This window comes from Eurosta solidaginis, chromosome 1 (assembly GCF_040869045.1).
Source record: "Eurosta solidaginis isolate ZX-2024a chromosome 1, ASM4086904v1, whole genome shotgun sequence".
Taxonomy (NCBI): domain Eukaryota; kingdom Metazoa; phylum Arthropoda; class Insecta; order Diptera; family Tephritidae; genus Eurosta; species Eurosta solidaginis.
In genome coordinates, this window is record NC_090319.1 from 376,703,149 (window position 1) to 376,718,819 (window position 15,671).

General features: G+C 41.5%; 1 protein-coding gene across 4 annotated transcripts in view; it reads right to left on the reverse strand.

Moving 5' to 3' along the window:
* The window catches only part of sba (six-banded), a 644,101-nt gene that overhangs the window by 16,904 nt on the left and 611,526 nt on the right, over positions 1 to 15,671 (reverse strand). For all 4 annotated transcript variants that reach the window (XM_067763162.1, XM_067763164.1, XM_067763165.1 and 1 more), the window contains 3 exons: positions 9,794 to 13,758; positions 9,630 to 9,726; positions 13 to 309 (listed from right to left, as the gene is read on the reverse strand). In XM_067763162.1, the coding sequence (XP_067619263.1) occupies positions 13 to 309; positions 9,630 to 9,726; positions 9,794 to 13,758 (4,359 nt within the window). The remainder of the gene's footprint in view (positions 1 to 12; positions 310 to 9,629; positions 9,727 to 9,793; positions 13,759 to 15,671) is intronic.

Sequence of the window (15,671 nt, forward strand, 5' to 3'; positions counted from 1 at the left end):
AGGATTACTTACCATGCGAATCTGGTTTCATTGCAGAGTCCTTTTGTGCAACGTGATGTTGTTGTTGTTGCTGCTGTTGATGTTGCTGACGTATCTGTTGTTGTTGTTGTTGCTGCTGTAGTTGTAAAGCCGTTGATGTTGCAGCTGAAGTGATTGTGAAACTCATTGCTCCACTACCTCCTCCAGAGCTCATGGCACCGGCAACTACATTATTGCCCAGACTTTGTGGCGGTGTTTGCACGCGTCTTATTTTTGCTTCAGATGGTTTGTAAATATTTGTAGTTTGATATGCGCTTGACATGACGAGTTCTGAGTTCACAAAAGTGTGGGTAAACGTTGGTCGTGTTGATGAAGAGGAGGGCGAAAAATATGAAAATACTATTAAATAAGTATGAGCTGTGTATGAGGGAGAGGTGACATAACATTGACCTTTGACCACTTCAAATTAGCACAAAAACAATTGAAGTTAAGACCATATTAAATGGGCTCCAACATCAAGTCACATTATCAACGATATTGACATTATGATCATGGATATTTGCCTACATTAGCTATCTGGAAGAATGTCCTCGGTATGTCTTAGAGATATACGCCGCCGATAAACGCCGCCGCCGCCGCCGATTATTGTCGTTTTTCGCACGCCGCCGCCGAATGTCAAAAATATCGGCGCGGCGGCGGCGGCGGCGGCGTCCGGCGCGTTACTATATTTTCTACTCGTTTAAGACTGTTTAGGCCGTTTACTGTTCATGTCAAAAATTGGTCGGATATGGTCGAAAGTGGTATCAGCGGATGCGCATCACTGCCAGTTATAAGAAACTAATTGCGAAATTTAACTATTTCTAACTGTTCAAAAGTTATTTTAAAAAAACAGGCGCTTTCGATGTCAGCTTAAGACGGACTTTGCATCACCTAATTAACCGAGTTATTAAAACAAAACACTAAAAGAAAAGTTATATAATAAATTTATATGCTCACTTTGCACATTTTTTTTCAAAAAATGAATAATGAACAATGAATTCAAATAAAATAACCCAAGGCGAACATGTTTTCAAATTGTCCTCAAGTTCTTAAAAAAAGCAAATTACCCAAATAAGATGCCGACTTTTTAAAAATTTTATATTTCGATTGGCTGCAAGAATAAGCGCATTCAGTGATACAAAATCCTTTAGTAGGTTCTAGGGGCATAAACACTCCTTTGAAATGATTCTTACCTCATACTTAAGTTGAGGAACATATATCCTCGTATGTGAAGGGTTTGAAAAATCACTTGGGCTTACATTAAAACATCTGTTGTTTATTTGCGAAACTATACAATAGCATCTGAAATGTAAGTTTTGATTTTCACACCTCATCCTTCAATACCCAAGTCTCCCGGTTTAACATTTCCTAAAGTTGGCCGCCCTATCGATAACTAGTCCCTTGGAGTGAATCAAATTGATTATAGCCTATCAACCAAGTTTAAATATCACCTAAACGTTACGGCTCCTTTTACAAATGTGAATATGTAGGCACATATATTACCAGGTGAGGCTTTGTCCTTCGCAAGAACACTCAAAGTGGTGAAGCAAAAGCTTTCCCAAGACAATCGAACTAATGACCGTGTGTGCTACTACCCTAATGTAGTGGACAGTCGAACTAGTCTGAAAACTGAAGTCACACGGTAATCCATAATGAGCTCTTATATCATAAGGCCGGAAAACAGCAGTTAACATCTTTCAACTTAAAATCGGTCGACTTTCATTCTAAATTATCGTTTTGATTTAACGAAGACTATTGAAATAAATGATGTGAACACAAACGTCTGCAAACTTTGGTCTAGATTTTAAAAATTTTATCCAGGGTCCTTGTAAAATTTTAATTATGTAGATGCGCCGAGGATTATACGATTTTCACCCATGAGTTACGCAATGACATCCACTTAGACTGCTTATTATTTCGAAGGCGGCATCCTTGGCCGAATAGTTATTCCTTAACATTTCAAGGTGTTTCTCTGTTGTAGCTCGGTAGCATAGCGCGGCAAAAACATCCGATAGAAAGTTTTCGGAGCTACACCTAGAGCTTCTAGGAAAGTGACGTCGACGAAGGTATGAGTTCGAAGTCGCAGTCCTATAGCTTCTGTGCTGGCATATGGTGTGAGGGTCAGGAGGCGTGGTAGCGACTGGTGGTTGGGATTGCTACTGTTCGCACATCGGGAATTGAAGCTCTTAAAAGCGGCCGAAAAAACTGGAGGCGCCCTGTTCCACGAGTGTCAAGAGTATTAATAGAGCATTAATAGCAACCGTAAGTCGCCTTTGTGCGTGACCACCAAGGAGCCAAAAATAATTTAAAGAAATTGTGTTCGCGACGACTATTAGGATTTAACCCCAGGTGGAACTACGCTTTGCACGAGATATACAGACAAAAGTGTGACCATTTTATGTATCTCTATTTCTTTTCAGCAGACGCACCAGTACCAATTTCAAAGACCGGGGTTAGGTTCGAAGCCTCTCTGGAGTAAGGGACAGTCCCTCCGCAAGGAGCTACTCCTGAAAAATTTTGAACGATCTGCGAGATTTTGAGGCAAAAACCCCGGATCTTTCCGAAATGACCAAAACGTTGACTTCCTTAAATACATACAAACAAAACCTTTCCTAAAGGTAATTTTTTTAATTAGAAAAAGCAAGGCTTTTAAAGTAAGAACACCGGCGAACGCCGGCGCCGGGTATATAATAAGGCCTACGCCGCCGCCACCGATAAAGTCATCGGCGTAAACCTCTAGTATGTATGAATAATTGACTATCTAAGTGAAATCGGTCGCGCGATCGTTACGACAGTTAACAGTAACATCTTTTAAGCTGGCAAACTCATCTAGCAGAGGAGATTCTTCTAGATCCTAAGCGACCAACAACTGGTTAGATATATTGAGCAATAAAAAGTGCTAATTCATCAGTCTTTTCCTACTACCCAATGATACGCTAAAAGTAAATGTTTTGCGTTTCTGGAAAAAATTTTATTGAGACAAAAAAATTTTATTCGTATTGATTGGAATATGAGTAAGCGCAAAAAAACTGGTGCTGCTAAAAAGTGCGAGTCACTTCTAGCCGTAAGGCAACTTATGTACTCCTCGTATCTACCTACTTCTATGCTACAGATTTTGCGGCTATGGCTCTGAGGCATTAGCTAATAGAGCATACAATTTATGAGCCTATTTACATTAACGTTTCTACGCTTTATGCTCATCTTCATCACTACTATGATATACACATATTTTCAGTTTCTTAGCTTTTGTTTGGCGTTTTTTTGCCCCGTCAGGATTTCTTTCACTTTTGCGTGTAAGCTGGCTCTTATCCCCATCTCTTATCTTTCAGGTTTTGCGTGCGCGTATAAATGTTGATTGAAGTTTAATGTTGCGTTTAACGTCTTGATTTCGCCATTCAATGTGAGTAGCATAAAATCTGCAGACCACCATCTTCTATTTAGCTAGCTTTTAAGAAAGCACGAGGGTCGATTAATTTGTATGAAATTTACTCACTCTAATATCTAGCACGACCCGTAAGAACCAGTAAGTTTCCGATATTGCTTAATGTTGAAGACATGGAGCCTCTCTCAGAGTCAGAAGGCGTTATCTAATATATGCCAGTGGGACGACTACCTGAGCTATGCTCCCAAGTCTTGAAATATGGTCAATAATAATTTCAGTCCCTCATCAACTTTAGGCCGATCAGCCTGATCGAGCTATAAATGCGGAGTTGGATTTCTCGGGCGGGCTATCGATATCGCAACATGCCTATTGGAAAGGCAGGCTCAATAAAACAGCTATTCAATCAAATTTATAGAAGGGTCATTCGAGCGCAAAAAATATTCGTGCTTGCTGCCTTTCTCGACATCAAAGAGGCTTTCAAAAAGTTCTGCCCATTTCTATCGAGAAAGATGTGACAGGACTCGAATCGCCGGTGCTTTTGTTAATCAACATAATATTGACAACCTGACTTAAAACAAGTTTCCGTACATTACCACACAATCAACGCGACCTTCTGCAGGAATACCTGGGTACAGCGCCTATGTGATCTGAATTCTGTAGACTTGTTGGAACCCCAACAGCAGCAACTGAGCTACTATTTTGTTCGTTATTTTGTTGTTGGGGTAATATTTTATACTTTCATGTCCATATTTTTTGTGCTCTACGGCTGGTTTGAAATTTTAAGGCAACATTTTCTAGTGCATTCTTTTTGTCAATTATACCAGACTCCCTGAAAAAGGTGCAGCTAAATACATAGGAGGAAAAGGAAAAATCTGTTTCTGCCTTAAAATTTGAAACCGTCTGTAGAAGAAACATAGTCAAATCGCGAGGAGGTACCACTTCAAGCTCCTCATTGGCGGTGTTTCGTTGGTACTATCTGATAGGGTTAAATATCTTGGCATTATGGTTGATAGCTAGTTGTCTAGGAATCTTAATTAGAGATACGAAGGTCTCAGTCGCCTTCTACTACTTTTGTGGGACCATTGGCAATTGCTGGAGACTCTCTACAGGGATGTTGCACTGGCTGTATGATATGATGAACAGTTGTATGAATCGTTGATATGGTGGAACGTAGCAGACCCCGTTACCAGCCATTATCATTTGCCACAGAATATACATATGTGTACTTATTTATCACACCTCGTGTGTAGAGTGTAAGTATGAATACGAATATAAGTTTGTAAACCTTGCATAAAAATTGGCTCCTTTTGCATGAGTTTTTCTTGTTTCCGATTTCATTTCCCTTCCCCGTTAAAATGTTGACAGGTCGATTGTAAAAAGAAACATTGCCTGATTGCATGCCTTTCGTAGGCAACCTTAAGTCGAACCAATTTGCGGTAAATTATTTCAAATCTAGTAGCAAATGTTACTAGTTGGCCAATGTCGTATATGCGTATCTTTCAAATATAACATTCTCATATAAGCCAAAATATCTGCATAGTATATGAATACTCCGACTTTTGACAAAAAAGGAGCTCAAGCAAAAGTGCAGAAAACAAAAGAATTAAATAAGAAATAATTAAAAAAAAAATTTTAAGTTAAACGGTTTTATTGAAAACAATACTTACATGAAGTAATAATAATACTAAAAGCTAGAAAATAACTAGGAGGTCCTAGGTACTAGTCATCACGCTCCTCATCAATCTAGGGCGTGGATCAGACAATTAAATAAAAGCGTTGGACGCGTCAAATTTCTATTGATAGTCATAAGTAAGACCAACTGAACCTTAATCATTATTACAAGGACTCTTTCTTGAAAATTTGTTACAATCTAAGTCCTCAATACAAAATCCTTCCAAAGACTTTACTCGACTTTGCGTCACGTGTGCTTGTCCCTCCCCGAACTCCAAAATATTTTGATGTCACTTCTACCGGACTGCATGTAATATTTGTTCCAAATATGAGCCAAATCGGACATCATAGGTCGCTTTCTATTCATGTATGTAGTATGTGTTCCAAATATGGACCAAATCGGACCAGAAATACGAGTTTTTTGAATATCTAGATCCTTGCACTACCTAGCGGCGATTTTTTCATAGGTCGCTTTCTATTCATGTATGTATTATGTGTTCCAAATATGAGCCAAATCGGACCACAAACACAATTTTTTTTTAATATCGCGATCCTTGCGCCACCTAGCGGCGAGTTTTTCATAGGTCGCTTTCTATTCATGTATGTAGTGTGTGTTCCAAATAATAACCAAATGGGACCACAAATACGATTTTTTTAAATATTTCGATCCATGCGCCGCCTATCAGAGTTTTTTTCTTATTATTGCATTGTCATCAGGCTCTGAACTATATTCCAAGTTTCAAGCTTGTAGCTTATCGGGAAGTTACTTAAATTTCAATTACAAAATTCATGCCGGCCAGACAGCCGGCCGGCCTGTCAAGTCAAGCTAAATAAAACCGTTTAAAAAAGTCTCTTCGGTTGCTACTAGAGTTGCGTAGTTCGGAAACGATCCAGCTCCATTGAACGACATTGTTCACTGATCCAGCGAGATATGTACTTTCCTCAATGCAGATCAAAAAGTTCTTATTGGTTTTTACGAGTAGTCCGGTAACGAACGAACTCAATTGAATGATATTTTTCACTGAACGAAAACGAACAAACTACCTCACTCAGATCTCGTTCAGAGAAAGCGGTGTTCTGAGCGCTCTTAGGTCGACGATAGGTATTTCACCATCTCCTTATTATAAATAAATACTCAAATTTAAAAAAAAAAGTTAATATCTTTACAGTATATAAGTAAATTATGACAACATTCAACTCCAGTAATGATATGGTGCAACAAAACACAAAAATAAAAGAAAAATTCAAAATGGGCGTGGCTCCGCCATTTTTCATTTAATTTGTCTAGGATACTTTTAATGCCATAAATCGAACAAAAATTTACCAATCTTTGTGAAATTTGCTAGGGGCCTAGATTCTAGGACGGGAACTGTTTTCTGTGAAAAAGGGCAGAATTGGTTGAAGCCACGCCCAGTTTTTATACACAGTCGACCGTCTGTCCTTCCGCTCGGCCGCTAACACGATAACTTGAGCAAAAATCGAAATATATTTTTAAACTCAGTTCACCTACTTATCTGAACTCACTCTGTATTGGTATAAAAAAAGGCCGAACTCCGACTATGACCACGCCCACTTTTTCGATATCGAAAATTGCGAAAAATGAAAAAAATGCCATAATTCTATACCAAATACGAAAAAAGGGATGAAACATGGTAATTGGATTGGTTTATTGACGCAAAATACAACTTTAGAAAAAAACTTTGTAAAATGGGTGTGACACCTAAAAGAAAAGGAAAAAGGTCTGCAGGGCGGAATAAAAAACCCTTGAAATCTTGGCAGGAATACTGTTCGTGGTATTACATATATAAATAAATTAGCGGTATCCAACAGATGATGTTCTGGGTCACCCTGGCCCACATTTTGGTCGATATCTGGAAAACGCCTTCACATATACAACTACCACCACTCCCTTTTAAAATCCCTATTAATACCTTTAATTTAATACCCATATCGTACAAACAAATTCTAGAGTCACCCCTGGTTCACCTTTATGGCGATATCTCGAAAAGGCGTCCACGCATAGAACTAAGGCCCACTCCATTTTAAAACACTCATTAACACCTTTCATTTTATACTCCTATCGTACAAACAAATTCTGGAGTCACCCCTGGTTCACCTTTATGGCGATATCTCGAAAAGGCGTCCACCTATAGAACTAAGGCCAACGCCCTTTTAAAAAACTCATTAAAACCTTTCATTTGATACCCATATCGTTCAAACAAATTCTAGAGTCACCCCTGGTCCACCTTTATGGCGATATCTCGAAAAGGCGTCCACCTATAGAACTAAGGCCCACTCCATTTTAAAATTCTCATTAACACCTTTCATTTGATACCCATATCGGACAAACAAATTCTAGAGTCACCCCTGGTCCACCTTTATGGCGATATCCCTAAATGGCGTCCACCTATAGAACTATGGCCCTCTTAAAATACTCTTTAATACCTTCCATTTGATACACATGTCATACAAACTCATTCCAGGGTTACCCTAGGTTCATTTTCCTACATGGTGATTTTCCCTTACTTTGTCTCCATAGCTCTCAACTGAGTATATAAGGTTCGGTTACACCCGAACTTAGCCTTCCTTACTTGATTTTTGATTGAACTGAGAGCTTCAAATGACGCACATAAGGTTGCCAGTGAAATATCGCTCTAGACTAATGGTTATAAATTCCGAAATGTTAATATAAATCGAAAATGATCACTCAGCTGTGCTTCCTACTGATGGCAATCTTTGGTCTGAGTTATCGCGGCGCGAAGAGGAAGGAGAGGTATTTACAGAGCGCAGCTAAGTTATGAACATTTCTCTTTGCTTCTAAATAGAGTGGAGGATGATGAATGTAATACCGTGATTCAAGAAGTTGCCAGCGCAATTTAAAGGATTCGCTAGCTCAATTGTTAACCTCACCTATTCGGTGCGAAACTTGTTTATTTAGCAGGCGAGGTTTTGGTGACCCAAAGTCGTTCTCAAAATGATCGGGTTAGTACTTCAACAGTGCTATTTTCCAGAACGTACCCGATCAATATCCATCCACATCAGTAAAACTCCCAAAAAGCAGAAGATGAACTCGATACGCCAATCCCTGCGGATCGCTTATTCCACAACATCACTTTGTCCTTTATCGCATGAACTGTATGCCAGGTTTGATACTATAGTGCTTAATTCTCAAGCTGACTAAAAAATTTTCGAATTTTTGGGTTAGTTTTGCCACGTGCCTAAGTGGTAAAGAGCAGCGAGCCTTAGGAAACGTTAAACGACTAATCCCATTGGATGGAATGGGAGGGGGTCTAAGACAATGGTAAGGTCATTACAATAATCATAGTTGACTCGAAAATGAAAAGCGAAACTTGGACGGGGCTGCATTTGAGCCTTCAGGCGGAGGATGCCAACCCAGCAACCAACAGAATCAATGTAATGATTGTTGACATTGTTGACAGCCAGCCAGAGTTAAAGGCATTCGAATCCAGCTGTATAAAACCGGATTTCGTAAGGAGCAATCAAGCCTCGCTGACATTCATAGGGTATCCCAATGTCTTTATTGGCTGGGTTTCAATGCACAGCAATATAGAATGAATTTGATGATGGGGTTGCAAGATTCCGAAAAGGCGAATCGTACTGGTAGAGAAACAAACTAACTGTGGATTGTAAATCTTAAGGTTCTTATGACCATATTTGGATTGGAAAGAAATGAGCTTCCTTCTCAAATTTAACAGATCTGTAGTGTGTCACTGTACTGTTGCACCGTTGCTTCGACAATGACATACATATACAAGCTCTCATTACAAAAGCTAAGAAGGTAAGAAAACAAGGAGTCCATTCATTATAATGTCTGCCAATATTAATCAATGAAGCAATACGACTCAAATCTCTGAGCGCACGCTTTCCCGACATTCTGGCGGTGGTAAGGAAGATAAATTTTTCGCTCGTACTTAAATTCATGTGGTAACGGAGTGGCTTACTGAACACTAATAACGAAGTATCTGGTGTACCCGAATCCGGAACTCACCGACTGAACTCACAATAAACAAAAATGGCTCCGAGTGGAAGTGTGGGAAGTTCCCTAATCTACGGTCGCCGTAGTGACGGCGAGACCAGTATGGCAACGGCGAACCGGAAGGTTTTGAGTATCGGTGATTGCAGATATTCCTAATATAAAGTTTTGGTTGTAAAGATGGAGATTCGGGATATTAGCGAGCTTTGGGAAATTTTGGTCGTAGTGCTTTTGTTTAGCTATATTTTATTAAAAGAATTTGTTAAAAATAAACAATTGTGAGCACACAAAGAAATCTATTTGTACTATGGCACTATTGTGAATATTTGCACTGCATTACAGACAGTTGGTATTGTACGCTAGATTTCAGCGCAAGCTGTAAGTTTGAATTGATTGATGACAGTTGCTATTATACGCTAGGTGGCAGCGCAAGCTGTAAGTTAATAGAACAGCTGATTTCTGTTGATATTTGATAAGAGACTTTTATATTGGTTGCGCTATATGCGCACGGGTCAGGTTCGTAAATTAAATTTGTAATACTAATACATATCACCTATTACATACCTTTTTCGCCATCTGTGGTCGATGGTGACTGACGACTATCCGAACTCTGAGGTGATGGAGCGCCTCCATCAGGTTCCGAACTCGATACACATTGCACCTAAAAATGATAAAAAGTGCATTAAAACATTTAATGATAGGGAAAAAATGCCATGCCCTCAACTGACCATATCACTGCCACCGCTACGATGACTAGGTGGACGCTCGGGGCTACGTGGGCTGTGCGTAGTTGTGTCCGGTGGGCTGGCTACAGCTGAACGTTGGCCTCCGCGATTTAACGATGTAGACGATGATGATGAGGTTGCAGATTCCATAACAATTTGCTCAGAGTTGAGAACAGTAACATGTTGTTGTTGGTGTTGATTTTGGTGTTGCTGCTGTTGCTGCTGTTGTTGATGATTATGCTGCTGCTGCTGTTGTTGATGATTATGCTGCTGCTGCTGATGCTGTTGTTGCTGCTGCTGCTGTTGTACACCGCCAGTTGCTGGTTGAATAGATATATGTTGTTGCTGTTGTTGTTGTGTTGGCACGTGTTGCGCTTGCATTTGTACCCGCGTTTGCTGTTGCTGTTGTTGTTGCTGATGCATATGTGCCTGTGGTTGCTGCTGCAATTGTATGGTCGCATTCTGGTGCACGTACGTGGCAGTACCGGGCTGCGGCTGTGCTGTTGGCATTACCAAACCCATTGGTGTCGAATAAATTTGTCCAATCGGACTCAATTGGCCATTAGTGCCAACAATAAATTGCTGCCCAGCGGCTGTAGGCGAAATGAATTGTTTATTCTGTGGCGAAGGTGTGCGTAACATCATTGTGGTGCCCTGTGGTGTGGTCGTCAATATGCTCGGACCGCAAGCACCCACATTTTGTATTTGTAACAGTGTAGTATCCGGTCCGGCCATAACTAAGCCAGTAGGTAAAATTAATTGCTGTCCAATGAGATTCATTGGTTGTATTATTTGACCATTTTGTAAGATGATTTGTTGTGTTGGGGTGTGGTGTGTTGTGGTGGTAGCGGGTTTATTGACCACAATTCCTTGTATGCTGGGACTTAGCTGAAATTGTTGTTGATATTGCGGTGCGGCAGCTGATGCAATTTGTACGACTTGCGCTTGCGGTTGAGGTGGTGGAGGTGGTGCTTGTGCTGTGGATTGTTGCTGCTGCTGCACGGCAACAGCTGCAGCTGCAGCAGCGGCTGCGGCTTGTTGTTGTATAATTGTTGTTTGATTGGGTATTGTAGGTGAGATCTGTGGTGAAAGGCTGGCGGCAGAGTTGCTGTGAGTTGGCGAACTGCTGCCACTAGAACTTTTACGCTTTTTACCACGTCTTTTCACATCTGGTGATGTAATAATTATGCGCTGCGTTTGTGCCGGCTGCTGTTGGCTCTGTGATGCTTGTGGACTTTTTTGTTGAGGTTGCTGCATAAAAGTCGTCGTACCATCAGCTTGTTGCACAATTTGACTTACCACTTGACCATCCAAAGTCGCATATTGTTGTTGTGCAGTGGGCTGTTGTTGCTGTTGTTGAATGACATAACCACCACTAGGTAGCGTATTCAATACGACCGCAGCTTGTTGACCATGCAACAAACCGGTTGTGGTTGCTGTAGCAGGATTTTGTGCGGTGGTCAACAATTGATTGCCTGCAATTAGTTGCTGACCGCCAGTATGAATTATGTTGCCTGCATTGGTTGCTGTTGCCAACGCAACTTTGGTGCCATTGCCTGTGGTTAAGATATTTTGTCCAGCCGTATTTAGTATGACTGTGGTTGGTTGTAGTTGTACGTTGGCGTTTGTGTTGGTACCACCCGCAGTTGTAGCTTGTCCCACAATATAACCACCTTGATGCTGATGCTGGCTGTGACCATTTTGTTGTAATATAATGCTACCATTAGCGGTAGTCAATTGCTGATGTCCACTTAGTTCGAGTTGATTTTGTGGATGTGGCTGATGTTGTATGATGACATTGCCTGTGGATGTTTGTGCGCTTGCGCCACTAGGTCCGCCAGTTGTGGTGATAAGAAGTTGGTGCTGACCTTGTTGTTGTTGTAATTGTGCCGCTGGCTTGCCATTAGTAGGCATCACAATCAACTGTCCAGTGGAGGTCATTATGATTTGGCTAGTGGGCAGCTGCAATGGAATGGCATTGGTGGCGGTTGGCTTCTGTACAGAGGCTTCGACCTTCTGCGGTTGTGGTGGAGGCGCAAGTGACTCTAAATTTTGCTGTTGAGCATTTATAGTGTTGCTCGTTGTTTCTGTAGAGCGACTGGCCGCTGGCGCAGATGAGCGTGCAATACGTTGTGTTTGTTGTTGTGGTTGCCGTTGCTGCTGCTGTGGCAACTGGCGTATGATGCGTAGCTGCTGTTGCTGCTGCTGTTGGTGTTGTTGTTGTTGCTGCTGCTGCTGCTGCACGCGCAATTGCACCAAATGACCGCTGTTGTTGTTTTGCATAGCCTGCTGTTTTTGCTGTTGCTGCTGCATCGGCGCTGGCGATGCTATGGCTTTGGTTGATGATGCGCGTGAACTGCCTGACTCTATCGAATCGGCGGGCGATGGACATGGCAGCGGACTTTCATTGCTCGTAGAAATGGCGCCCACCTGCTCGGGTCTTGGTGTATGACGTTGCGACTCTGGCGTAGTGCGCGCATAAGCGGTGCTTGATGAGACTGGCGATTCTTGTGCGGTTGGCACAATGTGCGGCTTATTTGATTGCTGCTGCTGCTGCTGGGGCTGTTGCTGACGACGGAGTGTGAGGGCGTTTTGCTGTGGCGCGATTGCTTGGATTTGTTCAATGTTTTGCTGTTGATGCAGTTGTTGTTGTTGTTGCTGTGGCTTCAACGTAAACGTGTAATTTGTACCCCCATCAGCAGTTGCCACCGGAGTTGGCACCAATAATTGTCCATTGATGGAAACTACCGGCATTTGCTTTAGTTGTTGCTGTTGTTTCTGTTGCTGCTGCTGCATTTGCTGTAGTGCCAGCTGTTGTTGTTGCCGCTGATGCTGTTGCTGCATACTTTGCACTTGACTAGCTGATACAACCATGTGCTGTTGTGGCAGTTGCTGTGCACCACGTTGCTGTTGTTGTTGCTGTGCCCGATAAAATGTGTTCGCATGCTGCTGCTGCTGCTCAGCTGCCGCTTCTTGCTGTGTCTGCTGTGGCGGCTGTTGATATTGCCTTACACCATTTTGTACATAAACCTTTTTGCCATAAAGCGATTGCGTATTCTTTTCCACCGCGGCCATTTCCTGTTGTATTTGTTGTATATTAAGTTGCATTGTTGCATTCTCTTGGTCATAAACGCCACCATTATGGCTATTAAAACTTGCGACATGTCTCAACTTTATCTCCTTGTCTTCTTCTTCGGCCACACTTTCATCGTATTCATCTGTGTCTGGTTCATCCGCCTCTGGATCATCGGCCATATCTGCATCATTCTCTTCGAAATATCCATCCATCTCGGACATAGCTTCTTCTTCTTCATCGTCATCTACTACGCCATCATCCTGCTCCACGTGTTCATCATCCTCTTGCTCCTCCTGCTCTTCCTCCTCCGCATCTTCTTCTTCATCATCCTCCCCTTCGCTCATGGCAACATTCATCATTGAGCAGTGCAACAAAGCTGTTTGTTGTTGTAGGTAACCAGTTGGGTCATCTTTGAAATTTGGTTGCTCCTTTTTCACTGGTGATGTTGGTGTGTGTCGTACGTAAAGGTTGTTGCTTTGTTGTTGATAACTCATTCCACCGGCTGTGTTTGCTGTGACCCAAGTGGGTGTGGCCACATTACAATCATCACCGGCAATTGTTGTTATTGCTGTTGTTGTTGTTGTTACCGATTGTGGCAATGGTGGCACACGTTCCGATTCTTTCTGCCATATTTTACTATCGAATTGTTGTTGTTGTTGTTGCTGTTGCATCATTTTAATGCCAGAATTACTTGTCGCTATTTTTATCACATTTTGCTGTTGTTGGTGTTGCTGATAATTCATCTGTCCAGGTGGCAACATTTTATGAGTGTTTTGACTAGATTGTTGTTGTTGTTGCTGTTGTATATTTGTTATAGTTGCGGCTTTTGTATTGTTTAAACCCCGAGCTGGTGATGCGATAGCATTGTTGGCCAATTTATGACGTCTTGATTCTGAAAGTAAGTAAAAAGAAGGTTCCCAGTGAGTAAAAAGGTAAATGGAGAATAAAAAGATAAGAACAAAGAAAACACTTGAGTATAAGGAAAAGACCAAAAAGTTAACAACTAAAATACGACTCATCTTCTTTTCACCCCCTTTTTCGTTGTCTTCAACTTTGTCTTCCATTTCTCCTTTCCATTTCTGCTCTTCCTCTTTTCCCTCTCCATCAATATAGACTAAGGGTGCTCAAGGGATTTGACTAACGGAGCAAACAGACAAAAACATCAATAAAAAGTAACAGCACTTCCTTCCCGGAATGACAACAATCATTCGAGCAAAATTGGTTTCATACTGAAATAACAAAGAATAAATCAAATCAGTAAAATTCAAGACTACGCTATGAAACCGACAACAATAAGCAACGAAACAGCAGCAGGTCCAAGCGGGAAAGCGCTAAATTAATGTTGATCGATTTTCTTGCCGTTCGTTTGATTGTGCGACGCCGGCAGTAACGCTATTCACAATTTGGAATTCCTTTCAATTTCAAAGCTTCTTTGATTTTTTCTGTTTTGGTTGTTGTTGGGAGCTAGCCGGAGCCAAAAGGACAATTTTGTTGATACCCTTGATATATACAATGTGGCGAGCCATGGCGACAACCAAGCAGAGAGTCAGTAAGTCAGGGGTACACATGAACAAAAGTATAAGTTTTTTCCTGCAAGGTTGCGACAGGCAAAGGCAATGCTGAGGAGATAGGCCACAAATCGATAGAAAGCCATGAATAAATCGCCCCATAAAGCAGTCATATATTTATAGCAGGGGTACTTGCAGGTCACAGCAGACTTAAAAACTACTTGCAGAGACTCAACACCTGGTCTTGTAGCTGTCTTGGCTTGAAGTCGGAAGCAATTGCGAGAGGAAGACATAATATGCTTAACTCACTGAAGTTCGAGCATAATTGTATTCGGAAGTGGCCCCGAAACTGACCCAGGTAGAGCTGCTACAAAGATTTTTAGGAGTGTTATCGATGCCGATAGACATTATAAGCATTTATATCCTGTACGCTTCGGTACAATCACCTTGAAGTACTACTCGGAAACGATTTAATATGACCACGTCGAACATTCCAAGAGATTAACAATTGGGTTGGAAAATCTGTAAAGCTACCTTCCTCCTGAGCTAAAGATCGGAAATATGACAGGCCATGTGAAAGCAATAATAAAATTCATAAAAATTCTGTATTGCAACTTTATGATTCAATGACCCCAATGCTCAGAATCTCACGCAACTTTGAGGTGTCCACATTGATCCTGACTCAGAGGTCTGGTCCTGCGATTCAGATTGAAACTTGATGACACAAAAGCGGGAGCTGGTTTCTTTGGGTCGAAATTCAAGGAATCGATACTAATGGGATGCACTATATTTCGAACAGAAATCCATGCAAAGATCACCTATGTAGAATGTCTGCGGAGAGACTTGTCATTGAGGAATATCCTTATTATATCAGACAACCACACAGCCTTGCATGCCTTGCAGTCTCACACAACCACTTCTAAGCTAGTGGATAAATGCATTGGAAACCTAAATGAAATGGGAGACAAAAGCAAGATTTTGTTAGGCTGGATCCTCGTTCATCAGTTACATGAAGGTTATGCACAGGCAGAAAACCGAACTAAGCAGGGTGCTATAGCATTAGTCTATGATCCAGAACCCTTCTGTGTACTCACAAAGACAAACACACTAGGAGAACTCTTCTCTGAATGCTCAGGGAAAAGACAGGCCAAATTGACCAAACACCCAGCAACGAGAGTATCAGCTCATTTTCAGAATACAACAAGCATGTGGAGTTTACCAGTAGCTTTTTCTGCTTGAGTCTGCTGTACAAGCGTTTGTGTAAGAACTTTATATTTATCAACCCTCAGCACGGCAA